The sequence below is a fragment of the Vicugna pacos genome, chromosome 15 (genome assembly GCF_048564905.1).
Source record: "Vicugna pacos chromosome 15, VicPac4, whole genome shotgun sequence".
Taxonomy (NCBI): Eukaryota; Metazoa; Chordata; class Mammalia; order Artiodactyla; family Camelidae; genus Vicugna; species Vicugna pacos.
Genome location: NC_133001.1, coordinates 4,498,821 through 4,524,717, shown reverse-complemented (window position 1 = coordinate 4,524,717; position 25,897 = coordinate 4,498,821). Strand labels below are relative to the sequence as shown.

At 53.9% G+C, this 25,897-nt stretch overlaps 1 protein-coding gene and 1 long non-coding RNA gene across 7 annotated transcripts in view; one reads left to right on the top strand and one right to left on the bottom strand.

Annotated features, from left to right (window-relative positions):
• LOC140685374 (methylcytosine dioxygenase TET3) overlaps nucleotides 1–17,009 on the bottom strand; it is a 101,221-nt gene extending 84,212 nt beyond the window's left edge. The window contains exons 1-3 of one of the 6 annotated variants that reach the window (XM_072937515.1): nucleotides 16,920–17,009; nucleotides 14,458–15,183; nucleotides 692–748 (exon numbers count right to left, since the gene is read on the bottom strand). In XM_072937515.1, the coding sequence (XP_072793616.1) occupies nucleotides 692–748; nucleotides 14,458–14,760 (360 nt within the window). In that variant the 5' untranslated portion in view covers nucleotides 14,761–15,183; nucleotides 16,920–17,009. Of the gene's footprint in view, nucleotides 1–691; nucleotides 749–1,060; nucleotides 1,188–1,668; nucleotides 1,775–14,457; nucleotides 15,184–16,024; nucleotides 16,385–16,919 lie in introns of those variants that run through there. The other 5 variants (XM_072937516.1, XM_072937514.1, XM_072937517.1 and 2 more) reach the window with 5 other exon arrangements.
• A 139-nt stretch (nucleotides 17,010–17,148) lies between these two features.
• LOC140685636 (uncharacterized) lies at nucleotides 17,149–21,158 on the top strand. The gene is made up of 3 exons (XR_012058888.1): nucleotides 17,149–17,280; nucleotides 18,544–18,828; nucleotides 19,428–21,158. It is a non-coding gene; the product is annotated as an uncharacterized lncRNA (long non-coding RNA).
• The last annotated feature ends 4,739 nt before the right edge of the window (nucleotides 21,159–25,897 follow it).

Below are 25,897 nucleotides of genomic sequence, written 5' to 3'. Positions count from 1 at the left end.
GCCCTGCCCCAAACATCCCAGCCCTTGCCCTCAGACAGCCACATGGAGCAGCTCAGTGCCCTCTTCTCCACTTCCCACGCACCTGGTAACATTCCCTTCCCAGTCCCCCAGACACCAAGCTGTACAGAGTAACAGCAGCCGACCGCCTGCAGGATTCCCAGTCATGATGTTGCATCAGCCCCCACCCTACCCAAAATATCCTCACCCCCACCACCTCCTCTCCTCTCCAGCCATCTCCATGGTGACAGCAGCATGACTAATGACACCCTATCAGCTTCAGACTCAGGAGCGCAATTCCCCCTCCCCCTCCCCACCCCCCCACGGGATTTCTGCAGATTGGATGCAAACCAACAGTGCCAGGGACATTCTCGAGAGATTTCCAGAGGCAAGGGTGGGGAGTGGGTTATGTGTCTTAAAAAAAAAAAAAACAGTTCAACAAACCCAATCCCAACTGCACCCAAACCATCCAGCTGAGGAAGCAGAAAGAGTCCAAACAAAACCCACACAGGCCTGAGGATTCATTGGCCGCCCACACCCCCGCCGCCCCTCCCCCTCAGCTGCTGCTACACACACAGTGGGAGATTAAGGGATCACCAGAGGAGACCCTTTATTTTTATCCAATCCAGTCAAACACTTCACCCTTAACACACACACACACACACACACACACACACACACACACACACAGTACCTTGACAGCAGCCCCTTGTCCCCACGGCCCGGCTCCTTCACCAGTCTTTATTTCCACCTGCAAAAGAAGCCGGAGAGACTGATGAGCCAGGCTGACACCAGGAAAGCAGCAAAGTCCCTCTGCTGCACCGCCAGCACCGCCGCAGGGGAAGGGGGAGAACGGGAGGCAGGGGGCCTCCCAAAGAAAGGATAGCTGGGACCATCTTCCTGCCTCCAGCTGCCACCCAGACGAGCGGTGGATGGCTCATTCGCCTTCCAGAGTGTTTTTGTTTTCATTTCTTCTTTTTCCACCCTCCCGAGATCCAGGAGGGCTGTGCCCCTCCTCCTGCGTCCGGTCTGGCCTCGTCCCTCCCCGCCCTGCCCGCTCTACCTCGGCCGGCCTCCTCTGGTGCATCGGCCGGCGGGCCTCCCATTATCCCCGCCGGAGCGCACGGAGGGAGGCACTGCAGAGGCGGCGGCGGCCAGCTGCCGGCTTGGCTCCCCTCCCCGCCGCCGGCGAGGCTGGTGTGGAGGGGGCGGCGCGCTCGCCAGCCAATCCCCGCGGCCGGCCGAGCGGGGGCAGGGCCGCCGGGGGCCGGACCTGCCCAGCCGGGAGGCGGGGGCGCCGCCGAGGGTGCCGTGGAGCCGTGCTGGCTGCGGCCCAGGCCCGCCGCCGCTCCCCGGCAGGCCGGGGATCCCGGGGCACCGCCGTCTCCTCCAGAGTCGGGGACCCGAAGGTAACACCCAGAGGCATCCCCAGGGTCAAAGAGGGCGGACTGCGCCGGGGGTCGAGCGGACGCGGGCGGCACCCCCCAGGCCGCTCTCTAACCCTTGGACACCGGCAAACTGCCGCTTCTCGCAGCAGCTAGGTCAGTGCCAGGCGCTGTGATAACAGCAACAGCCCCTGCAATCTTCCGAGGAAGAAAACGCCTTGGCAGTATGACCCTTTACCCCGTTCTGCGGATGAGGAAACAAGGAAAGATAAGTGAAGTAATTTACCCAAGGTGACACAGCTAGAAAGCAGCGCTGGGACTCCAAGCTGGTCCGCCCGGCTCTGAAGACCAGGCTCTTCACCATTATGCAGTCCTTCTCCTCCCTCCCTCCAACAGGCTTCTTCTCGAATCCCACACTGCCTGGGGCTCAAAGCCTACCAAGTCAGCCCTGCCCTCCCTCGCACTCGAACACCCACACTCATCCTAGGATCACTCATCCCTGGTGCCTCCCCACCACTACCACTCTCAGTGTTTCCTCCTCTTTTAGAAAGGCTGAGGAGGTGGTGCCCCTAGACCTCAGGGCTTCCCACCCCCTGTAAAGGCTGAGGAGGGGAGGGGGCCCAGACCGCAAGAGCTCTAGTCTCCAGTTCCCAGGCTCTGAGCTTTGAAAGCTGCAATACCCAGGAGACTGAAGGAGAAAGAACAGAACTGGGAGGAAAACCCTGTAATTCCTGGGCATCCCGGGGCACAGCCCACTTCACCCCATCGACTCCCTGTAGCCGAACACCCTAGAGCTCCTGCTGTCCCAGAGGGGGACTTCCGTGGACCCTGGTACTCATGATCTGGCCCAGCTCCCGGCTACACCACCCAGCTGCAGGACCTCGTGATGGCACCTTACCTCTCTTAGCCTACTTGGCTCACCTGGAAAACAGAACTACACACAGCAGCTACCTTAAACACAGCTGTGAAGACTCTGAAAAAAATGTACACAGCCGGCCACACTGTAGGTGCTGCTAGCCACCCCTCTTACTTTCTGAGAGAGCCCACTGTGTGCTACCTCTCAGTCCCAGAAGAAGAACCTGAGGTCAGAGAGAAATGACTTACGGGACTAGTCAGGATGCGCTCTGCTACCAGCTCCTGCCCACGTGCTGCCCCCTCCCTGAGGCTCCAAGAGGGTACTCAGGATGGATGGGTTGCCTGAGGAGAGACAGCAAAGCTGGCCTCTGGTGAGGAGACTGCAGGAGGAACCAAGGCCCATACCTGCCTCACCGCTGGGGCAAAGGGTAGCCCCACTGGGCTCCTCCCCAGGGCAGGGAGGAAAGCAGGTGACAAGGCAGGGCAAGGAGCAGCGTCCTGCGCTGTGTGTGGGCTTCTGCACCCCTCAGCTCTTCCCTTGGCCAGGCCAAGTGCAGTCCCTCCTTTACCCTGGTCCCCCACCCACCTACTGCACACAGCCTGCTGCTGGGCAGGGGCAGCACTGCTTGGACGGCAGCGATCAACATTGTTGCTGCCGCGGCTGCCACAGTTTATCAAGCCCCTGCTGCGTACCAGGCCCCGTGCCAACCATGCTGCAGGAGCATCTCGCCCGACTTACTCCACGGACAAGCTTGTCTCTTACGGGGAAACGGGCTTAGGGATGTCAAGTTATTTGCCCGTCAGCACCCAGCTGGTGAGTGGTGAGCCAGAATTCTAATCCAGGCCCTTCTCATTCCTGTTCTCTAACCCCCTCTCCCTGCCAACACCAGGGAAATGCACAGGGGGACAGGGTCACTCGAACCAGACCACTTCCCTTTAAAAGCTATGCGTCTGAGGAAGGTAGTATTTTCATGCCTCAGAAACTTGGTGACGCTGCTCCTTGCCTAGGTTCCCCTGCCTCTCCCCAGCTGGGAAGCTGCAATGCTGCGAGGCTTAGCCTCCCTCTGCTGCCTCCCCAGCTCATCTAGTCCAGGAGCACCGCTCACCCCTCCCGGGACCTCGTCTGGAGCAGTCGCAACGAAGCGCAGTTATTTATTTACACGGCCGTCTTCCCCACGTGGCCAGGGGCCCCGTCTTCCCCGCTCACTAGGTTCTGCGCAGAGCTGGAATGTGCTGAGCTGAGTTTCTGCACAAGGAGGGAGGAGAGGCAGGGGGCCGGGCACTGAGATGCAGAGGCCACTCTCTTGGTCGGCCTTCTTTCTAAGGTCCCCAAGGATAGGAGAGACCCTTGCTCTCCTGGGAGGACATGACCTGCCACAACTGAACTGTCGGTGAGGCCCAACGTTGTTCGGACAGCACACATCTTCCTCACGAGCCTGCAGAAGCCACCCGAACACTCTGCTTGAACCAACCCCCTGCCCCAGTGCTAACTCAGCCCCACTCCAACCTCAGGTCCCCGCCCACCCCCTGGCAGCCTATGGACACCCCTAGCAGAGCCCACGGTCCCCAAGTCAGTCCACCTGCTCCCGTCTCTATCCCACCCTGACCTCCTGCCCTTTTCAGAGGCACCTGGAATAGCAGAGCTCCAGGGAGTCACAGAGGTGCACGATGGGGCCACTCTGCCTCCAGCAGGGACACTCTCCATACCCAACACCTGACTCCCTCCTGTCTCTGTCTGCCCCTCTTTCTACATTAGAGGCTTCACAGTAACCGACCCAGAGGTACTCGGGGCCCCTCTACATGGGGGCTGAGGGTCCCTGCCCACCTTCCATCAATGACTCCTAGACCCCACTGCACTCCCAGCAGGAGGGACAGGGCTACTGCCCTCCCCACTGGGGAGAAGTGACTGGACTGACTCACTCCCAGAACCCACAAAATACCCCAACACAGAGAACCTCAGAAACACGGATCCCACAGGCCGGAACCCACACAGATATATAAAGACTAGGAAATGGGGACACATCCAGACATAGATTCAAGGGGATTCACAGGAGCATCAAACAAGCAGCAACCTGATGTCAAACCCTGTAACTGGAGCATGATGTACTTTATCTTATTTAACCCTCAAAACAAACCAATGAGAGAGGAACTTCCCCTGCCCATTCCACAGATGGAGAAAGGAGGAGACTGTGCAGGGCTCTCACCACCCCTCACTCACGGCAGTACAGTTGCGGCTGCCCTGTGTAGCTCAATGATTTTCTCATCAACCTACCTCTTCTAGAGTTGGCAGGGGGCAGACGGACGACTTCTCCTCCCTCGCCATGGCTGTGTCCTGAAAGAGGTCACTCCCCAGGGCTTTACTTCAAAGTTCAGGTCAAGCCCTACTTCCTCCAGGAAGCCTTCTCGGGTTACCCTAGTCCTCTGCCAGCTGACAGCACTCCTAAGGTTTCTCATTTGATGCTTGGTGCTGCTATCTGTCTTCCTGTGTGTCCTGACTCTCCAACCAGAATGGCTAGAGCTGTGCCTCTTCAAACCCCTGCGGGGTTTTGCTCAGCATTCCACACGCTGAAGGCACTTGGAATCGACCGTGGGGGAAGCCTGTGACCTTCCCTTCCCTCTCCATCGCACAAAGGATCCTGCCAAAGAAACCTAACACCCCCTCCACCTTCAGAGCCTATGTTTGAAGTCACCGGTGTCCACGCATCAATTTCCACCCAAGTAATTGCAGCCCATCACACACACATCATCCCCTATATTTGAAACTCTTCGCGGTTGTCATGGGAACTGCCTTTGCCTTCATTCACTGATCAGTCCTCACAATTAGCTTTGGCAGCGGAAGTCTGTATCAACGGCAATGGCAGGGAGGAGAAAGCTGAGGAGGAGGAACAGCAGCAACAGAAAGGGTGCTCCTCCGTGGAGATGCAGCAGAGCCAGACTGAGCCCAGGCACCAGTGATGTCAGAGGGAAAACAGAGCCAGCCAGCCAGCCAGCAACTCCCCGCACGCTCCCACATCAACAAACAGAAGGCACTCAGGCCCCTCAGGCTGACCGGCGGCGGCTCTGCCCACGCCCCACCTGCCCTCCTAACTGCTTGTAAGACAGTCTTATATCGGATGAACCGTATTAGGTTCTCCTCACCCCAAATTCAACAGCCTTGGAGCACCAAATGTTCCAAGACCCAAGTAAATAACACAGAGCCTTAACAGGTCATTGAGAAGGTGGGACAGGAAAGCTGCATGATTTAAAAACTGGGGGACAGCCCCAGGGGAAGACTTCCCAGAGTAATTAACACAAAACATCTTACCTTCCACCTTGAGGATCCATGGACACCCTCAGGTGGCGCCCTGTGGCCTGTCTGCGTCCTTCCACACCCCTGCCACCAGCCGCAAGCATCCGAGTGGCATTTCTACACACCTCAGGTTCAGGGCAGGTGCCTCGCTCCTCCTGGCAGTGCCCCCCCATCCTGCACATATCACTATGCTGAAACTCTCAAAACATGCCCCTTTCCTTCCACGATGGGCTCTCTGGGCCCAACGGTGACTAAGGCCCGTCTCTGCCCTACGGCGTCCCTCCCGTATAGCCCTACCAGACTGTACTGTAATTATTTGTTTCCATGCTCGTCTCCCTCCCCAGACAGCGAGCTTGTTAAGGACAGAGCAAACGCTGCCTCCCCTTTACCGGCAGCTCAGGCTCAGCGCTGCGCCTCGCACGCAGCCAGTCCCAGGCGTGATTTGCTAAGAGAGCCGGGAAGGCAACTTGCAGGTCTACCAGTCAAAGCAGATGACGTCGGCCTCCGGAAACTGAAGTGACGCCAGGGAGAGGTGCTGCCCTCCCCCGGCACAGGGGACGCTGGAGATCCTGGGGCTGGGGAAACATTCCCAGAAGGTGCCTCTCCTCCTCCTCCTCACAGCTCTTCTCACGCTGGCTCCCGACGCCCCGACCCCAGCCTGCAGCATCAACAGTCCCGACAGGACCCAGCCTCCCAGAGAAACGATGCCATCCGTCTCTTCCAGGGCGCCAGGACCACTCCCAGCACCAAGGAGAGAAGCGGGGCACCCAGCGCTCACCCTTACAGGACAGAGCAATCAATAAAAAGTAAGGCAGAACAAAATAAGAGCAGGGAGAGCCACCCAACGTCCCTCTCATAAGAAAAGCTCAGAAAGGAACAGACTCTAGTCCAGTACCTTGCTACCTGCTTTTGACTCAGCATCTCTGCACCCCGTCTGGAGGCTTCCTCCGGCAGTAACGATGGGGTGCGGTACGACGGGGCACATGCAGTCTGGCAAATGTCCCCAGATGACTCTACCCAGTGCAACTCCCCTTCCATTCAGAGTGTCTAAAACTGCCGCTCTGGTGGAGGGGTAGAGCGCTTGCTCAGCGTGCACAAGGTCCTGGGTTCAATCCCCAGTATCTCTGTTTAAAAATAAACAAACAGAACTGCTGCTCTACCAGTAGTGGGAGATGCACTGTCCTCTAAAAGCTCCCTGGCTGGGTGGGTGGGGATGCCACAACGGAGCTGGAACTTGAACAGGTCAGAACCAGCAGTGCAACAACAGAGCCTGTGCGACCTGAGGCAAGGGAGCAGCCCCCAGGCCTGTGGTCACCAAAAGGCTGGCTAGTTCCTTCACACTGGGCTGCTAGCTTTCTTTTTTCCCTCCCCCAGTGACTAATAAAACCTCAGGTTATCAGCTTCCCGATGCAAGTGACAGGAGACGAGGCCACAGAGAGGTGTGTCTGCTGCAGGTGTGCCAGGAGCCTGGGCCACGCACAGAGACACCCAGGCAGAAGGCCACAGCAACCCTAAAGGACCCCTCAGCCGGAGTGCAGCAGGGCTCAAGAAGATGAAGAGGTCCCTTTCCTTTCCAACACCTCCTCTCTTCCTCTGCATCCTGCCCCTGATCCACAAGGGAGCTGGAAAGACGTGATGCGGAGGGGAGGGAGAACTCGTGACGACTCCTGAGACCCCTCATGTGGTCCTTCATTTCACCCAGTCACCACACAGCCTTCTCCAGAAGGAGAGGCCCAAGGCAGAGGGGTGAGGGCTGACTGCTAACGCTGGGGTTGGTGCAGAAGCAAGTTTGGGGCCAGAAATAAATGTGGGCAAGGTTCACCAGGGCTGCTGGGCAAGAGTGTGGGTGAGAGAAGCCACTTTCCCCCAGGGAGCCTGAGAGAGAGACCTTGGATGGGGACCCACACTCCATTCCTACTGTTTTCCCCACAGCATATAATTAACACATGGCCCCGTGCCTTCAAGGAGAAACAATGAGCTTTGCCATGGGTTAGAACCCAGGAAAGTACTGCTCCCTCCCATACCCCTGACCACTTACCTGGAAGTGGGAACAGGGGCCCCAACCCAAAAACATCCTTCCAAGCATAGCCAACTCGGACAGCTATTTCCCTGACTCAGAAACAGGCTTCAGGGACCATGCAGGGGAACTCCATATCCCACAGAACTACCTCTAGTGATGAAAACGCTCTGTGCTGTCCAACACACGAGCCACCTGAAAGGCGGCCAGGGTGACTGCATTACCAAATTTAATTTTATTCAGTTTTAATTGATTTGAATTTTAGTAGCCACACTTGGCTAATGGCTACCACACTGGACAGCTCAGGTAGAGCATGCTTCTTAAATCTGAGAAGTCATGAATAACTCTTGAGAATCGGCTGAAAACCAGGGACTCTCTCCCATGAGTAAACACATCCCCTGCACATTCACACATTTGGCTGAAAGTTTCAGAAAGCTCACAGACTCTGTTCCAACCCAGGTCTGAGACTAGGTGTAGAACTTGACCAGAAACTTTTATGACCTAAAAGCGATGTTTCTTCTGCAATGTAGTCAACAAAGGAATACGAGGTAGGCCTGGCGTTTCACCTCCCGTAGCTTTAGCAAGAGACCACTGAGGGTGGGGGCCTCCACCCGACAGGACATTCTGGCAACATCCCAGCCAGAACATCCAGCCTCTCCTCAGACCCATGCTGGCACAGGGCTGGCTCTTCAGTCTTGGAACAATATAAATGCCAGACAACTCTTTTTTCAAACATGGATTCAGTCTACCTGCTTATAACTTCTACTCTCCAGAGAAGTTCTGCCTACTCCCTACACGAAGGAACTGACTCCCTCATCCATGTAGGACTCCTCTTAGCCTGCGTTCTCTTCCTCATTTCCAAGCTGAACGGCCCATCTTTTTCCGTTGTCGGGCATGTGGCCACTCTGACAGAGCTCCTAGAGACAGGCTGTTCACAACCCTTCTAGAATCTCAGCTCTTCCCACCTGCTAGGAAGCCAGGGCTCCTTAACCATACATTTCTTTTCTGTACTTAAAACAAGTACAGGACTTCAGATTTACCCTGATTAAATCCCACTGAGTTCAGTTAAGGTCCTTGGCTCCAGACTGCTCCAATCTCCTTAACCCCTCGATCTGGCATTCAGCGTAACAGCTGCATCACCACTTACCACCACCACCCACCCGCCCGCTGACCTGCCCGGCTCCTGCCCACATCATACAAAGAGGGCACACAAGTCCAGCTCTTAAGCCCCCAGGCCCTGCCCTGAGTCCCCGGGTTCCAGGCATGTGCGCCTCCTCTTCACAACCACCACCAGCTACTACTCCCTCAGGGGGCTCCAAGTTAGGCTGCGAAACAGCACGCATCTTCTGGGAGCCCTTTCCTGACTGTTCTCAGAACACACACACACACACGTTCTTAAAGGCTACTTACTGTAACTCACTAGACTAGAAGGAAATGGACTCCAGAAGAACAAGACTAAACGTGGGGTGAATCTTAAGCTGTTCCTGTCTCCCTGGCCTACAGAACAAAGAAAGTGTCGGGTCATCCTCCTTACCCTTGAGAATCGGCTGAAAACCAGGGACTGCCGTTCTTTACCTATGTTCATCAAGGCTTATTTCTGTCCCCTTCTCCAGCCACGGAAGTGTCACAGACCAGCTCCTCAAACCCTCATGGACATACAAATCACCTGGGAATCTGGTTAAAGTACAGATTCTGATTCAGTAACTCCGAGAGAAGGCCTGAGATTCTGCCTGTCTGACAAGCTCCCAGGGGATGCCAATGCTGGTTCACTGATGAGCAAGGTGGAAGAATGGTTATGAACCATTCCGGTGCCCTAAGACTCAGGTGAGCAATTTGCAGTAAAGAGTCCAGGTGGCTGTCCATCCTCTCAGCTCTCATCTGTGTCAGAGGAGTTCCACTCTAACTACACATTACACACACCTGGAAAGAACCAGCCCAACTGGGTCCACCCCAGCCCAATCTAATCAGAATCCCTGGGGACAGGACCCAGGGGATCCTGATCCACACGGATGATAAAAAGTTTGAACAAGGCAGTTATACCTGTGCCCTCTCTGCAGGATGACTTTAAGTAAGAAACTGGCCCTCTGATCTGTCCAAGCAGTTGGCAGGAGATACCATCATTTATTTGCAGAAATCCAGATCCAACAGTCTGACCGGGCTACTTTGCAAAGAACCACAGGGACCCCCGAAGCTCACCACTTGTCTTTCTAAGTCTCACAAACCACCTTTTAACAATCTGCTCTAGCACTGTCAAAAACTGACATGTCGTTTATAATTTCCAACGTCTCCTAGAAAAATTGAACTTTCTGCCTGTCTTCTGGCCCTCTTTCAATCATGATTCCATAAAGATGTCATTCCGTGAGCGTATCTGGAGGTGCTCGGTAGGGAGTGGATGACTCAGATGCAGGTCGGGCAGCTGGCTCTTCCCTTGCTAACCACACATGCCATGGTCTTTCCCCAGTTTACACTCCCTGACACAACAGGGACCCAGGGGCTGCTTTTTCTCCGTCACTAGTTCTGCTCCTGAAGCTGTAAGGCTACCCCTTCCCTCTTGTTCTTGCTGGGAATATATGAAAGGCTTTTATTGTTTTGAGCATTTTCCACGAGCCTCAGCACATTCTGGCCACCAAACTCTCTGATGCTCCTCTTAAAGGGTTAGACTATGCCTGAATGGCACCCCCTCTCCATGTGAAAAAGCCTGGTCTGCACCATCTGCACTCACTAGACAGCAGCCCAAGCAGCCACGCAGATGGTTCAGATCGTCCCCAGTGCCACCATCTTCCTCCTTAGGGCACCATTTAGGACTGTTAAGTCAGCACTTCCTTTTTTAAAAGCAATCCTATCCCTCCAGCTAACTTCCCTAAACTCTGAAGTCTGCAGCCAGGGTATTAAAAACTGTTTGCATCTAAAAAAACAATTTTCTACAGTCTATGGTAAACACCTCCCCCTGCCTAGGCTTCTCTCCAGATTCACAAATGCTGAGATGGGGCCCCTTTCTCTAAAGTGTCTCTTCACTTCTACTCTACCAATCAGCTCTCCCTTTGCTGGTGGGAACTCGGCTTCCCTCCTCACAGCCTCCATCTTCAGGAAGACAGAACTACCAGCAGGCGAGGCAAGAACTGTCAGGTGTTCTGACACTGCTGAGACAGCCTCAGTCCAAGGTATCTTGTCTCAAAACTGGCACAGAGCTTTGCTTCAGCCACTAAACCCACTTGGCTGAGGGCTAGGTGTGCTTCTCACAACATACACAGTTCTCTCTCCATTATTCAGCCACGATGCTCTCAGTCACGCTTCCAATCTATGCATGCATTTTTCCATGGAGTATTTTTTCCTCCACAAAGGGTTTTTCTCCCGCCCTCTTTATCAGATGTTTACTACCCTCACCCACGAGCAACTTCTCAGTCAGACCCTGGGCCACAGCTCCTTGCTCCTGGGTATCCAGCCTCCTTCCCCAACAAAGAGGCTGGCAAACTCCTCCCTCCCTCAGTCCTACGAGCAAGCAGAGGATGTCTTCAAATAAACATTTAATTTGTACTGCATTCTTACAATTACAGCTCAGAGACTAACATACACAATTTTTATGCATAAAGATTAATTCTTTTCTAGATGTTCTAAGAGTGCTCTGTCACCATGCACCAATTACCTACTAGGTACCAGACATTATGCATATTTTATCCAATTAATCCTCACAAAGAAGGGTTACTCCATTTGATGTAAGAGAAAACTGATACACAGAGCTTGCTCTGGGGTCGGAGGCCTACCGTATCTCCACACCCACCAAATCCTACTTTTCTAAGCAGCTGCCATGTTGTGCTTCAAGCCACCACTCAGGTGAAAAGAATGTGGAAGTCAAACAGCCTCCAATATCAGCCTAGGATCTAAATCCTTCCTGGAACTAGGAATGAAGACCTTGAGACAGGAATGAGCCCCTTCAGGTGTGTTACCTCACCTTAGGGCCCAGAGAAGCAGTCACCTGCCTCTGTGATGGACGGGACCATCCCAGAGGGCTGCCTCGAGTCTTCAAACGCTGAGCTTTTCTGAGTAGGGGGACTGCAGCACCACCATCACCTGCACTGGGGAAAAAAGTGAGGAGCAGGGAAGGAAGACAAGGAAGGCAAGATGATGCCCCCCAGCTTACAGGATGACACAAAGCAGCTGGAGGCGCACAGCTCAGAGGAAGCCCCAAAGGAAACCAGGGGAGGTGGAGACAGGATGGAGGTGATGAAAGGGTGTCCAGAAGAGGAGACGCCGGGAAGCAGGGATGCAAGGAGACGGTCTGATTCCCAAGAGGCTCCTAGGATGATGCTTTGCCTTGTCCCACATGAAGCGTCAGGGCAAAATTCTAAAGTTCTGTTTCTGAGGAAAGTGTCTCCTTTCCTGACCTCCCAAATCCTTGGACATGTCCCCTCAACTACATGGCTGCTCAGACCTAGCAGCTAAGGTCTCGGCAGTCCCCTGGGGGCTGTAAATGCTGGGCTGGTTCTCCGGGCTCCCTCACTCAGGCACGGCCTCTCCGGCCTGTCAGCTCTGCCAAGAATACATTCATCAGGGCAGGGTAGCCTCATAGCGGTTCACACGCTTTCGGTCTTCACGGACCAATTTAAAAAAAAAAAATTGTGAAGACAGATACTAGTTAATATTTTGTACTTTGCCAAGTAAACACTTTTTAAAAAAATAGATCTTTCTACCAACACCTTCATTTCATAAAAGAGAGTAATTTTGAAAGATTAGTAAGTAGAAAGGACCTATATTAAAACAAAGTACTGCTCTTTAAGTTAAAGAAAGTTAGCTTTAAAAAAAAAAAAAGCTCACTCCATTGTCTCCCTTCCATTGTTTCTTAAGAAACTGAGAGGACTCTGTCCTGGAGTAGCATTAGGCCACAGACCTGCATGTGAACCCCCTGTCCTTGGAGACTACAGGCCAGGAGCTGCATTCTCCCTGACCCTGGGGAGCTGGGGGGCAGCTGGCCATGGCAAGTTCCACGGGGACACAGACACCTCTCAGTCATCTCTAAGCCGCAGCCAACCCAGCACTCCGGTCTCTTAGCTGTGACCACCGGCAGCCCGAGCCAGCAGCTTACACACAAGGCTGACAGGACCTTGGCTTCAGTCCCAACCCCTTTCACTCAGGTATGCCTCGTTGTTGCCGTGAGAGGCGCTTAAACACGGCTCACAAGGGCCACAGGTTCTGGAACACCCAGCCCAGAAAAGCTCATCCCCTCTGTCCCCCAGGGTTTGATAATGGGAGGAACGGAATGAGAGAAAAGGGGAGGAGGTAAACCCTGGAAAGAAGCAAGCCAAGGAACCAAGCTTTACAAAGTAGACTGGCCAGGTCCTCCTTACACCGAAACACCAGATCTCATGCCCAGGAGGGAAGCCCCCGATCCCATCCCCCTTTCAGAAATGACCCACAGGGTACCAGGTCAGCAGGATGCCAACTCCCCAGAAATACCAGCCACGTAAAGGGGCTGGACACTGTCTCTGGGCTGAGGTGGGGAGCTCTAGATGTGACCCAGATGTCTGCTTTCACCTGAGACCAGGGAAACAAGGCACACTCGCCCGCCGTCCCTGAGCCACGATGCAGCTTCCACGGGGAACGGGCAAGAGAAGGCGAGAAGGGGCAGAAACATTCCAGCAACACCCACTTCTCTCCCTGAAACATTTGGATCTTTCCAGCCAAGGGACCTCAGCCCCACCAAGCTCGCGGCACAGCTCTGCACTCAGCGGTCAGGGAAATCCCGAGCGCAAGCCGCCAGCCCATCGAAGCCACAGGTGCCCCAGCGCTCAGAAGCACAGCGACTCCCAGCCCAGCTGGAAAGGGCTTCAAAGGCCATCAAGCACAACCTTTCCATCTCCCTAGGGAGAAGACAGGCTCTGAGAAGGGACCTGAGTTGTCTGAGCCCTTGTACAAATCAGTGGCAGCTCCCGGGAGCCCCACGGACAGCGCAGGCCTCCGTCTCTGTCCAGCGCCAGTTTGGCTGCCTGGAGCGACCTCCGCCGCTACACTGCTCCTCCCAAGCTGTTCAGCTACGCTCGTCCCTACTTCTGCCAACTCTCCGCTGCTGCGGCTGCCACCAACCTCATGCCGGCAGCCCACCACCAGAACGGAAAGGAAAGATGGCCAGCGCGGGGTCACTGCCTCTCCACACTTCCCCGTCTGCTCTCATTCCAACTCGTCCTTCCCTCCCTTTATCTCCCTACTCCAAATAAAGGGAGTACTCCTTCTGGAGTTGACAGTATCTCTAAAGCACATCATTTATTCATTCAGTTAGTATCCAAAGGCTTATTACACACCAAGGGTCTAGGCCAGGTCCTGAGAATACAGATAAATAGTCCCTGACCTCAAGAAGTACTGTCTTGTAGGAGAACCCACATCATGGGTTTCTCATTAGATTCCCCCCAAAAAATTCCCAAACATTTTCAGGTACCAGCCCAAAATAATGGTACCCAAAGAAGGTTTACGAAAAGAAACAGCCCACTACACTAGGGCAGCATAAAGACACGGTGTCGCTCCACATTTTTCTTCCCAAATCCATCAGCCTCCAACTCTTACCTGACACCATCACTCCCCACGTTACCCAAGCGCTGGTGTGACCCTGAAGTACATCTGAGGCTTCAAGTAGGACAAGAAACTTCTAGAGATAAAGCTAGATATCACTGTTCCACAGCACACAGAGACATCAGAAATGAGAGTGCTAGCTCAGAGCCCTCTGTGACAGTTACTCTTACACTGTCAGCCCAACAAAGGTGCCCACACCAGCTTCCAAGGACAGTTATACGCTTATTCACAGCCCCACTAAAAACTGGACCAGTACGACCAGAACGGGAGAATGTGCTTTACTGTCTTTAGCAAGACCCCTGTGCCCACAGCACTCTCAAGGACGGGAAAGTGCAGCCAAGCAAGAGCCAGCTTACCTCCTTGAGAAGCCCCACTTTTTTCTTCAGCACCTCACACTTGCGCAGTTTGCAGATTTGGTGTGTGCGGCGGTTGGTACAGCTGGTGCAAGCCCCACAGTTCTCTAGCCGCCGGCAGGGCTCACAAGTACCACACCGTTTTCGTTTCTTCCGCGCATCTCCACTACCTCGGAGTTGAGGTTCACTCCCGGCCACTGGAAGCCCAGGCCCCTGGAAGCCCCCCACCATCACCTGGCCCTGAGGGAAGTCATAAAGGCCTGGCAGGTCCGGCTGGACTGCCAGGGGCACCTGAAACTGACTCATGACGCTGCCAGAGGTGGGGGCATAGGTGCTGGGGCTAAGCTGTAGTCCAGCTTCCTGTCTGCAAAGGCCACCAACGGGTCCTTCTCTCCTAAAGCAGTCAAAAGTCTACAAGGGTGAAGGCAAGTAGCTCCAGGCTCTGGGATGGGCACCACTTCTCAACGCCTTTTCACCTCCTCTGCAGCAGTCTGACAGGACTCAGCTGAGGGCCACTCTCCCACCTGCTGGGGCCCAGGATCTGGGGGAGGACACCAGCTGCAGTCCCCAGAGAAGGGATCATCTTGGCTGGGTGGCTTCTTCACCCTCACCCACCCTGGACCCAGGCATGAGGTGAGCAGGTGGGTGTGGAGGGGGCAGGGCAGGGTGAGGAGTTTCTCCTCCAGTATTTCTTCTGCCGGGTCAGGATGATGGAGAAGGCAGCGCTGCCTGAAAGAGAGACAGAAAAGGGAAGCGCATCACTCGGGGCTCGGGGACAACTTTCACATGTTACCTCTTCCTGCTTCTGGGAAAAGAGAAGATGGGGGAAGAGATGGGGCTTGCTCACATGAACTTCTGCCCAGAACCTCTGGCAGGGCGCACCAGCACCCGCTCCCTGTCTTGGAAAGGAGGCCGAGGGAGCGATGGCGTGCTAAGGAAACCTGGGCAACGAATTTAAGGCGGGGGGGGTGGTGGTCAAGGTGAGATTTCTAATAAAGTTGTTCTTTGCCCCAACCCCACGGGCTTGGGACAGTTTCGCCAAAATTCCCACACACTCCTCGCTGGAGGTCGCTAGGCCCTCCCCAAGGGAGCACAGCTTTCAAAATAAAGTTTGCCGAGAGCTTCACTCGGCGGGGCTGCCCGGGCGCCCCCGGCACGGGAGCGGCCTGGAGAGGGGCGCGCCCGGGGAAGCCCGCGTCGGCCGCCCCGCCGCGCCCCGCGCCCGCCGGCCAGACCCGGGAGGGCCGCCGGCTCCGCCGAGGGGGCGCGGGGAGGGGGGCGCGCTCGGGCTCGGGCCGGGCCGCGCGCGCGCCACCGCTCGGGCTCCTTTGTTCTGGGGCCTCGGCCGCTCGGCTCCGGCGGCTCCGCAGCCCCCGCCCCGCCCCGCCCCGCCGCCCCCGCCCGGCTCCGCTACACTGTGACCCGCAGCACCCTAGCCCCGTCCCCCGCAACAAAGTAGCGACCCCCCCGGCCGGCCCCCAGGCCGTCCCCTCCCCCCGGGTCGGGCCCCCAGCGCCTCCCCGCCGCCCCTCCCCCACTCCGGAGCCGGAAAGGCACCGACTGCACCGACCTGCCCGCCGCCTCCGGGGCGGAGCGCACAAAGGGGCAAAGTTTCCCGGCCCGCGCCGCCGCCGCCACCACCGTCGCGGCCGCCGCCGCCGCCTGGGGCGCCCGCCTCCCGGAGCGCCTGGCCCGGCCGAGCTCGGCGCACGGAGCCCCCCGCCCGGGCCGAGGAGGGGACGGCGCAGGAGGAAGGAAGAGGCAGCGGCGGCCGCGGCGGCAGCAGCAGCAGCAATGAAGGCGTCCGCGGGACTCCCCGCCCCCCGCGCGCCGCGGCACGTGCTCGCCTGGGGACTCCCCCGCCCGGGAGGGCGCGCACGTGCGGCCCCGCCGAGCCCCGCCGGCCCCGCCGCCGCCGCCGCCCCCTCCACCGGGCTCCCGGCTACGCGAGGGGGGAGTTCCGTGGAGGGGGAGGGGACGGCGCGGGCGGCCCTCGAGCGGGTGGGGGCAGGGCCCGGCCCGGCCCGGCCGCCGCGCCTTTGCACCTGCAGTACCTCCCCTCCCCCGCGGTCGGTCCTCCCGGGACCGGCCGCCCTCCTCCGGCTGGCCGCCCCCGCCCTCCGGCGGTTCTGCAGCCCCGGCGGGCGCGGCGGGCCGCGCGGGGTGGGGCACGCGGACCTCCCAGCCTAGGCCCTCGGCGGAGCCAGCCTCGGTGTCCCCACTTCCTGCCACTCCCTACGGGCCGAGCGGTCTGGGACCGCCCCGGCGCCCCCAGGAGCCCTGAGCTCGGAGCCCGGCTGACCCCACTCTCCTCCTGCGGCTCGCTCATTCCGAGGCAGGACAATGGGGGACATCGCGCGTTTGCGTACCGAGTCAGCCTGGCCGGCAGGGAGGGGATACCCGCGAGCAGAGGCCGCGGGCCAGCTGGGAGGCACCCTCGCGGGGGTCACGGCCGAGCGCCCTACCCAGGCGGACCCCGGGGCCCTGGCATCGCGAGCCTCCCCCGCGCCGCGCTCGGCTCTTTCGCGTCGAAAACAAAGACTAATCCGATACCCCCGCCCTGCCTCCCAGAGGAGGGGGAACGGGCGCGTCGCGGAGAGTAACCGTGGAGGACAGCGTGCAGGAGGGGCTCGGACAGCCTCCTTGGAGGCCTTGGCGCAACTGAGCCCTACAAGCCGGCGCAGACACTTTGAAAAGTCACCCCGGGCTATTTTCCAGGCAGGGGGCAAGGGGCATGGCAGAAGAATACTTCCAAGTTGCCAAACTGCCTGTTCTCTCTGCTGCTCTTTTCCCTCACCTGTTGTGCAGGCCAAGTTGAAATTCCAGGTTAGATTAATTCAGCTCCACCCATTCTAGCCTGACTGCCAGGCTGGTCCCCGAAGCTGCCTTCCACCTACCTGGGTTGCTGGGGAGAAGGGTGGGTCTCTAAGACACCCCTCACACACACACACACACACACACACACACACCGCCACACACGGGCAAGTCCTGGCAGAAACAACCATGGGGCGGACTGGCCTGACCAGTTTGGGCGGTGTTCACGGAGCCAGGTACCTGGCAGGCGTCGCCACCAGGCTGAAGCTAACAACTCAGCCAGAACTGGAAAAAGAGCATTCGGCTAGTTACTTAGAAGAAGAAGAAAAAAAGTAATTGATCTCAAGTAGCGCTGTCCAGAAAGCCCTGGGCGGTAGGAGAAGCCGGGTTCTGTCTGGAACTTCCCTCCTCACAGGCCTGATTTTGACAGCCTGCTCTCATGGCCAGGTTGTCAGCTGTGGGGTGGGTGGTGAATATGGCTGTAATACCTACTTCCTACTCTGGCCTTTGAGAGTAGGAAAGAATTTCTGTTGAGGGAAGTAAGTCTAGAACTGAGAAGAGATACCAGTAGAGTATAATTTTCAAACATGAGAACAGTTTGTGGACTTGTAGTTGTTTTTAGTGAAATAAATGTTTAATGTTATAAATATTTTATTTTAGTAAAAATATGTATATTAAAGACAAGATAGAAAATAGAAAATTAGAAGTCAAAAATAACCCAAATACAACTACATTTAACCATTTGTCATATTTCCTTCTAGCCTTTTCTATTTGTAGATTAGTTCCCTTTTTTAAATAACATGGCTGTACTCACTGATTAGGCAATTTGCTGTCCTCTTTTCACTTAACGTTATGTTGTAAGCATTTCCCTATTTGATATACAATCTCCAGATAGTGTGACAATGAAGAAGGTGGCTTAGGAGTCAAGGAACTGTGGGTTCCAGACCTGGCTCTCCCACTTGCCAGCAGAGTGACCTTGGACAAGGTACTCACCATCTCTGAAGAAATCCAAGTAAAGTACTTAACATAGGGCTTAATAAGTAACAATTACTGTTTAATCCGTAGAACAACTTTGTGAGGTGGGTACTGTCATTAAATCCATTTCACAGAGGAGGAAACAGATTAAGTAATTTGCCCAAGGTCACTCAGCTAGTAAATTGTAGACTCAGAATTGGAGCCTCCTGTGTTCTGTCTTGGTAAATGGCACCAGCAATTCACTGTGCCAGTTCACCAGCTATCTATGAAAGAGTCATTTCACGAAATCTTCTGGTTTAGGTAACTAGGTGGATGCTGGTGCCATTTACCAAGGCAGAACACAGGAGGAAAGATGCCTGGGGACATCTGCGTGGAGCCGAGGGGGCAAGGCTTGGGCTGGAAACACACGTGGGCCCCATCGGGAAGAGATCTGGAGGCCTCGGGAGTGGAGCTGCTCATCAGGCGTGGACATGGAGAGTGAGAAGAAACGGCAACCAGGACACAGCCCTGGGAACAGCAGCTCGTGAGGGGCAGCAGCTAACGAGGGGCCAGCAAAGGAGACAGAAGGAGCCTCCAGAGAGAGAGGTAGGAGGGAAACCAGGCCCAGGCCGGAGACGCACTGTCAGTCTCCCTCACAACCTTGTACCTGAGCAGTCTTGTTTCTCATGCCTTCTGCCTGGGGAAACCACTTCCCAGCTACCCACTTCTACCTGCCAAATTCCCACCCCTCCTGCAAGTCTCAGCATAAATGCCAGTTCTTCGTGAAACCTTTTTCTAGCTCCTCAGACAGATTCCAGAGCCCCGCCCGCCCGCGCTCCCGCCCTCCCGCCCGCCCTCCGCAGAAGTTTGACGCTGCTACCTCCCTAGGAACAGTTATCTTATCGGTAATTTAATTGTTTGCACATTTCCCTCCCGGTTACTATGAGCCCTTGGAAGGCTAGGACCCTGTCTGTTCACCTTTGTAACCCTAGACCTAGCACAGGATCAATACGGGTTGAAGAAACGAGGTCACTACAACCTGATGAATGAAATATCCCAGTAACACCAACGACCCACAGGCTTCCAAAGTTTATTCCTGCCTGCTTTCCTATCTGCACAAATCCTTCAGGGCCCTCCAAAACAAAGCCCAAACTCCTCCGGCCCTGCCTTCCCAGGTCTGCAACCTTCTGGGTTGTTCCCTCCAGGAACAGCGCTCAGGTCGGGAGAACAGCCGGGACCGGCGCGGAGGAGCCCAGCGACGCTCTGTATCTGACAGCCGCCTAAAACCAGAGGCAGAGGTTCACTAAGGGTGGTCCCGGATGCGCAGCGTCACCGACACCTGGGAACTTGGTGGAAATGCAAGTTGTCGGCCCCACCCTCAACCTAGTCAAGGCAGAAACTCTGGAGGTGGGGCCCGCGCTCTGTTTTAACAAGCCTTTCAGGTGGTGCGCGCTCCAGCTGGAGAAGCGGTCGCAGAGCAAGTTCGGCACCTCGGCGGCGGCCAACATCACGCCCGAGGCGCTTAGAGGAGGTAGACTGACGGGGGGCCCCCACCCCGGGGGGGGCCACCCACCGGCTGCCGAGGGCAGAACCTTTTCGGCAATTGCTGCCGTGAGGTCAGGACCCGGCGGCGCCGCGGGCCCTGAGGGCTGGGAAGGGAAATCCCGTCGCGAGAGGGAAAAGCCGGAAGGACTGCAGGCGCTTCGAAATTGGCAAGGGGCGTTTCGCTGGATCGGGATGGAGGTGGGGCTGGGGAATAAGCAGGGCTTCCTCGATGAACTGAAGTTCATTCAGCGCTGGGCCAAGGGCACAGAAAGTATAACTGGATGTGCGCGCGTGCGGTTCTTCGGGAAGTCACTGCGCGGAACCGTCACTGCTGGGTGCTTGCCCAACCTGCAGATGATTGAATGTGACTGACCTCCGCTGAGGTGCTTGACCCCACTCCTTCACTTCAGCTAATAAGCAATTTGTCCTAGTTGAAGAATGAGCTTTGTATTACGGGACCTTTTGCAGAAATGTAAATAGAGACCGATGTCTACACCTGGGCTTGGTTTTAAAGACTGAAGGCGTTGGGAAGCTCATTTGATTTGGGCTGTGTTTCTTCTTTGGTCATGTGTTGGTTAAAAATATTATCAGCTTTTGTTTGCACAGGGTTTTCCCTTTTCAAAGCATTTCCTCACACATTCTTGTTCTATCTGCAGAGAGTGGTTATACACCAACTGTACAAATGTTACTTTCCTTTTCTTTCTATGACATGGTTGTTATTATCATCATCATCATCATTTTACAGATAAGGGAACTGGGACTCAGAAAGGTATTCTTCCAAGATCATTCACTACTAAGTGGCAGGATCAGGCCTACAATCCAGGACCTCTGAAGTTAGCCTACCAGGGCCAAGGCTGTTCTGGGGGCAGAGGCTGCCATTTTGCTCTTGGGGAAAGGGAGATTCATTAGGGGATTGCTTTCGGACATGCATTGGTTAGTGTGACATGTGTAGGGCATCTAGAATAAGCTTTTGAAAAGCTCAGCAAATGCTTTCATGTTTTATAACTATTTCTGTGACTTCATTTTGAATTTAGGTTCAATCAAATAGACTACGTAGCTTATAAGGAGCATGCAAGGGTCCCCATCATAATGGGAAAGAGATGAAATAACCTGGAAATCTTCCAGCCTAAGGGGACTGGGCAGGAGGATAGGAACTCTGATTGACTCAGGGACTCAGGATGCTGAATACCCAACAAGAGTGAAGGCCCTGGTGCCCCTAAACCTTGATTTGGCCAGATGTATCAGTCAGGATCAGTTAGGTTGTGCTACAGTAATAAGAAATCCCCAGGTCTCTGTGGCTTGACATAGCACAATTTTATTTCTCAATCATGACATATGTCCACTATGGGTCTGGTTTCCATAGCCACTTAGGGACACAGGCTGCTGCAATAGACGTGTTGCCTCCTCAACCCTGAAGGCAGAAAATGAGAATGAGGCAAATTGAGCACTGACTCTTTAAAGCATTTACCTGGAAGTAACACATGTCACTTTGCTCCCATTTCATTGACCAGAGCAAGTCACAAGCAGGCAGGGACATACCACAGGTGCAATGCTCCCATGTGCCTGGAAGGAGAAGCAAAAATATTTGGTTAACAGCACTAATAACTTACATGCAGGGAATGGTATGTGTGTGTGCATGTAAGGTGGATGTGTGTATGTGCATTTGAGGTATGTGTTAGTGCAATCAGTTCTGTCCATTTCTAGAGCATCTTTCCCTCCTGGGGACATATATTTGAGATTTCCACTCTAATGGTTGTCATTCCTCCCCCTAGAGCACATTCAGAGATGTAGACTACTGTGAAAGAAATCAGAGTGGAGGGGAGCATGGTGGGAGAGATGAGTGGCAGTGGGGCAAACTCAGTAGAAATTTATGTGTGAATAGAAAAACAATCCAGAAAAGGAAAGGACTCAGGGTATATATGTCACTAGGGGCCTGCCTGTTAAAGGAAACTACTAAAACAGCATAGCTTTGGCAGAAGCATTTCCTGCCTTCTTGCCATTCACTCCCACTCATCCTTCCTGGCTAAGCTCAGGTGACACTCCAGGAAGCCTTTGATGAGCTCTCAAGACTGGGCCAGCCAATCACATCGTAAGAATGATTTGGTCTGTCTCATCCACTGTGCCATGGACAGGGACCATATCTTGCTCAGTGCCAGCTGTGGTCTAGGGTCTTGGGACAGAGGCAGAAAAGCGAGCTGGAAGGCTGTTGCAGGAACCCAGGTGAGAAAAAATGATGGTCTCCATTAGGATAGGTAGGGGTGGGGATCAAGAGAAGTGTGTACTGGAGAGATTTAGGGAGTCAAATCAACAGGAAGGGGCTGAGGGGGTGGGAAGGGATAAATTTGGGAGTTTGAAATTTGTAAATGTTAACCACTAAATATAAAAATAGATTTAAAAAACAAATTTCCTCTGTATAGCTCAGGGAACTATATTCAATATCTTGTAATAACCTTTAATGAAAAAGAATATGAAAACAAATATATGCATATATATATACATGACTGGGACATTATGCTGTACACCAGAAATTGACACATTGTAACTGACTATACTTCAATTAAAAAAAAAAAGACAGGAAGGGGCTGATTGGATCAAGGAGGGGGAAGGAGGTTTCTGAAAGAGCAGCAGGGTGGATGGCAGGACCAAGCAGCCCAGAGGAGGAGCAGGTTGTAAAATGAGGTCAGCAAGGACATGTTCCACTGAGGCGCCTGCGGGACCTGCCCACAGAGAGACCCAGGAAACAGTGCACACAGGGGCCTGGGGTTCAGCAGGGGAAACCGGCTGTGCCCAGATCCTATGATCTATGTCGATTAAACTTCAACGTCAAATCTTCAAACAAGGTCAGCATTTTAAAAAGGAACTTGTTAAAAAAAAGAAGAAGAAGAAAGTGGGGAGTTAGGGAGAGGAAACCACAGAAAATATGTGTAGTATAAAAATCATGAAATGCCTGAAGTACAAATCCTACAAATCCAGTTAGAGCAGTGCCAAGGCACCACAGAAAGAGCTGAGCCTCCCTAAAAGATTGGTTCATCTCATTATCCTATTTCCATATGTTGCTCCCATCCCCACCTCTGCTGAGCAGGGGTCTGCTCGTCCCATCTGAGACCTGAACTTGATATCAACCTCATGTGTCCTTGAGGCTCCCCTTCCCCACATCCTTTCATGGGTGAGGATGAAGCCGCATTTGCAGGAACTGTGCAGTGCAGGGCGACCAATCCTCCGAGCTCCCACCAGAGACCACCTTGCTCCCACTCAGCCTTTGTGCCCCCCACAACACCCTCCCCCTTCCCCACACACTGAGATGCTCTCTCTGGATGTCTGGGCTCCATTTCCAGCTCCTCCATGTACTGATTTGTGACGGTGGGCAATTACCCTCTCCCAGCCTTCTTCCCGTCTGCAAAAATGGGACACAGAAAGCAAAGAGCCACACTATGGCAATGTCCTATTTCAGACCTTAGTATACAGTAGGCACTCAAACAGTCCTATCCTTCCATGCCCATCCCCATCCCCTATCACTCTTTCCACTTCACAGTGAAAGCATCTTACAATATTTTAACCATACGTAGCCGTGACAAGCAGAGTTAAAATATATACAGAAAGCAATGAGGACATTATGTGTTATCTAAGGTACTGCCTTACCTCCAGTAGATAATGATGTCCAGGTGCCCAGGATGAGGCGTGGCACTGAGTAGCAGCCCCTGCTCTTCCTCCCCAGCTGGTGACAGTCTGTTCTCCAAATGCCTCCCCGCCGCCCCACATTCCATCAGCCTGGGTCTTGTCAGCTCCACCCTAAACTGTCTTGAATTCGTCCCCTCTCTCAGGCTTCCTGCCTCTACCCTCCTCTCTCACCCTGGCCCATCTCCTTTGCCCTCGCTCTGTGTCTCCTTTCTCGCAGACGTGGATCACATCTCCTTTGATTCAGACCGCCTGGGCCTAGGCAGTCTAGCCCAGAGCCCTGGAATTGAAAACACCAGGTGTCTGGGCCACCCTGCAGTCAATCGGAAAGAAGTTTTGGCCCTGCTGTCCCAAGTGCGATCCATGGACTTGCAGCAGTGGCGCCACTGAGAGTTTACAGCAGTGCAGCATCTCAGCAGGCCCCGGAGCTCCCGAATCAGAACCTGCATCTTCACAAAACTCTAGGGGATTCGCAGGTGCTCTAAAGATTGGGAAGCTCTGCCTTAGAAATCTTCAGTGGCTAGGGATTAAAAAGATGCAAGCATCCCCCACGGAGCTGGGAGGGGCGTTCTCGGAAACACCTGCGCTAATGGATCCAGTCATTTGAGGTCACTCTGGCATCGTTCCTGGGGAGGTTTTCTGTTGCCCACATTGTACAATTTATCTGCTAAATGGGGGAGGGGGTTCTCAGCGTGTGTCTCAGTCTTGCCAATCTTTAGGGTTGTCCTAATGGTGGGCACATCCACATGACATTCAGCCATCTCAAACCACCATAAAACCTGAATTTGAACATCCAGCCTTTGGAAAACAATCTAATTATTTATAGTGAATCAAAAGCCTATAAGACAGAAAATGGGTGTTCAGGCAGAAAGAGGCCACAGGGATCAGACAGACCGGCCATTCAAACAGGGATGTGGGCTAAGGGGACCCGAGCGAGGCAGTGGCGGGCACTCAGCAGGGCCTGCCCAGATCCACAGGCCCAAGATGAGCCTCACAGCTGCTGGGAAGAGAAGAGGGAAGAACAATGAAGTGCAGGATGCCTGGAAGCACCCCTGAGAGGCCTGGGAGAAGAGCAGGTTTATAAGCACATGCTGACCTTCGTAGGAAAGTCAGTGTAGTGGGGGTTTTTGGAAAATGTCTCTGAGGCCTCCTGACTGCAAGAGCCCTCTCTGGAGGCAGACAGGTACAGACCTTCATGTGGTTTGTCAGAGGTGCCAGGTCTGTCTGCTGTTGCCTGTGGGCACTCCTGGGACGTGGGCCCCAACATCGACACTGAAAGAAAACCTCAGGGTTAGGGTTGCCAGATAAATCTGGGTTGCAAATAAAAATATAGGGCATCCAGTTAAATTCAAATGTCAGAGAAACAGCGAATAATTTCTTTTTTTGTATCTGTATGTCTCAAATACTACATGCCAGAGCAACCCCACTCAGGATTAGTGTCTATCCTCAAGGCATGGGACCTGGGAGTGGGAGAGGGGGGTTGACCTGAAAGAAAGTGTCCACCTGAGGCCAAGTGGTATCATCCTAAGACCCACCTTAGTTTTGAATATGAAGTGGGAATGGGATTTTGTTAGTTTAAGGGTGGGGCAGTCTTTTGTGAGAGGCTGTGCTATACTGTTTGCTTTTAAGATGCTTTGTCCTACAAAGGTGGGAACTACCAACAATGTTTTATTTACACGATCATGTATCTGGTGGGGTCGTTCAAGGATTGCATACTATCAAAGTATTGTAGTTTTGATCATTCCAAGTCAGGTCCCTGTAGGAGATGGACTGTTTCTTAGTCCAGACCAATAAAATCCCACTTAGCCAGAAAAAAATTGCTCTTGTTTAAGTAAGCATTTATTCATTGCGACCTACAGAAGAAAATGGTAACTATTTATCTAATCAAGCAATCAAAAAGTCTTTCTAAGCATAAAAATCAATCAATCCTTCTGTGGGTCAACAACCCAAATTAAATGATAAATTCAGGGAAAATATTTACAGAACAAATGAAAAGGAAAAGGGTTATATAGTTAGTATATAAGAAAAAAGATGAATTCCCACAGGGAGGAAAAAAGACAAAGAATATGAACATTCACAAAAGCAGCAACGTAAATGACCAATGAAGATATAAAAAGTCCAGCCTCCTTAATGAACGCAGCAAGCTGACGATCACAAAATGAAAATATAGTTGACCCTTGAACAATATAGGTTTGAATTCCATGAGCCTATTTATACCTGGATTTTTTCTTTCAATAGTAAATACTACAGTACTGCACCATCTGCAGTTGGTCGAATCTCAGGACGCAGAACTGTGGACATGGAGGGACCGAGGATCCGGAGGGCTGACTGTATGTTATACCGGGATTTTGTACTTCTCCGCATGCCAGTGCCCTAACCCCCATGTTGTTCAAGGCTCAGTTTTGCAAATACTGTTAACAATTTTCTTTCTCAAGATAATGCCACTGATGGGATC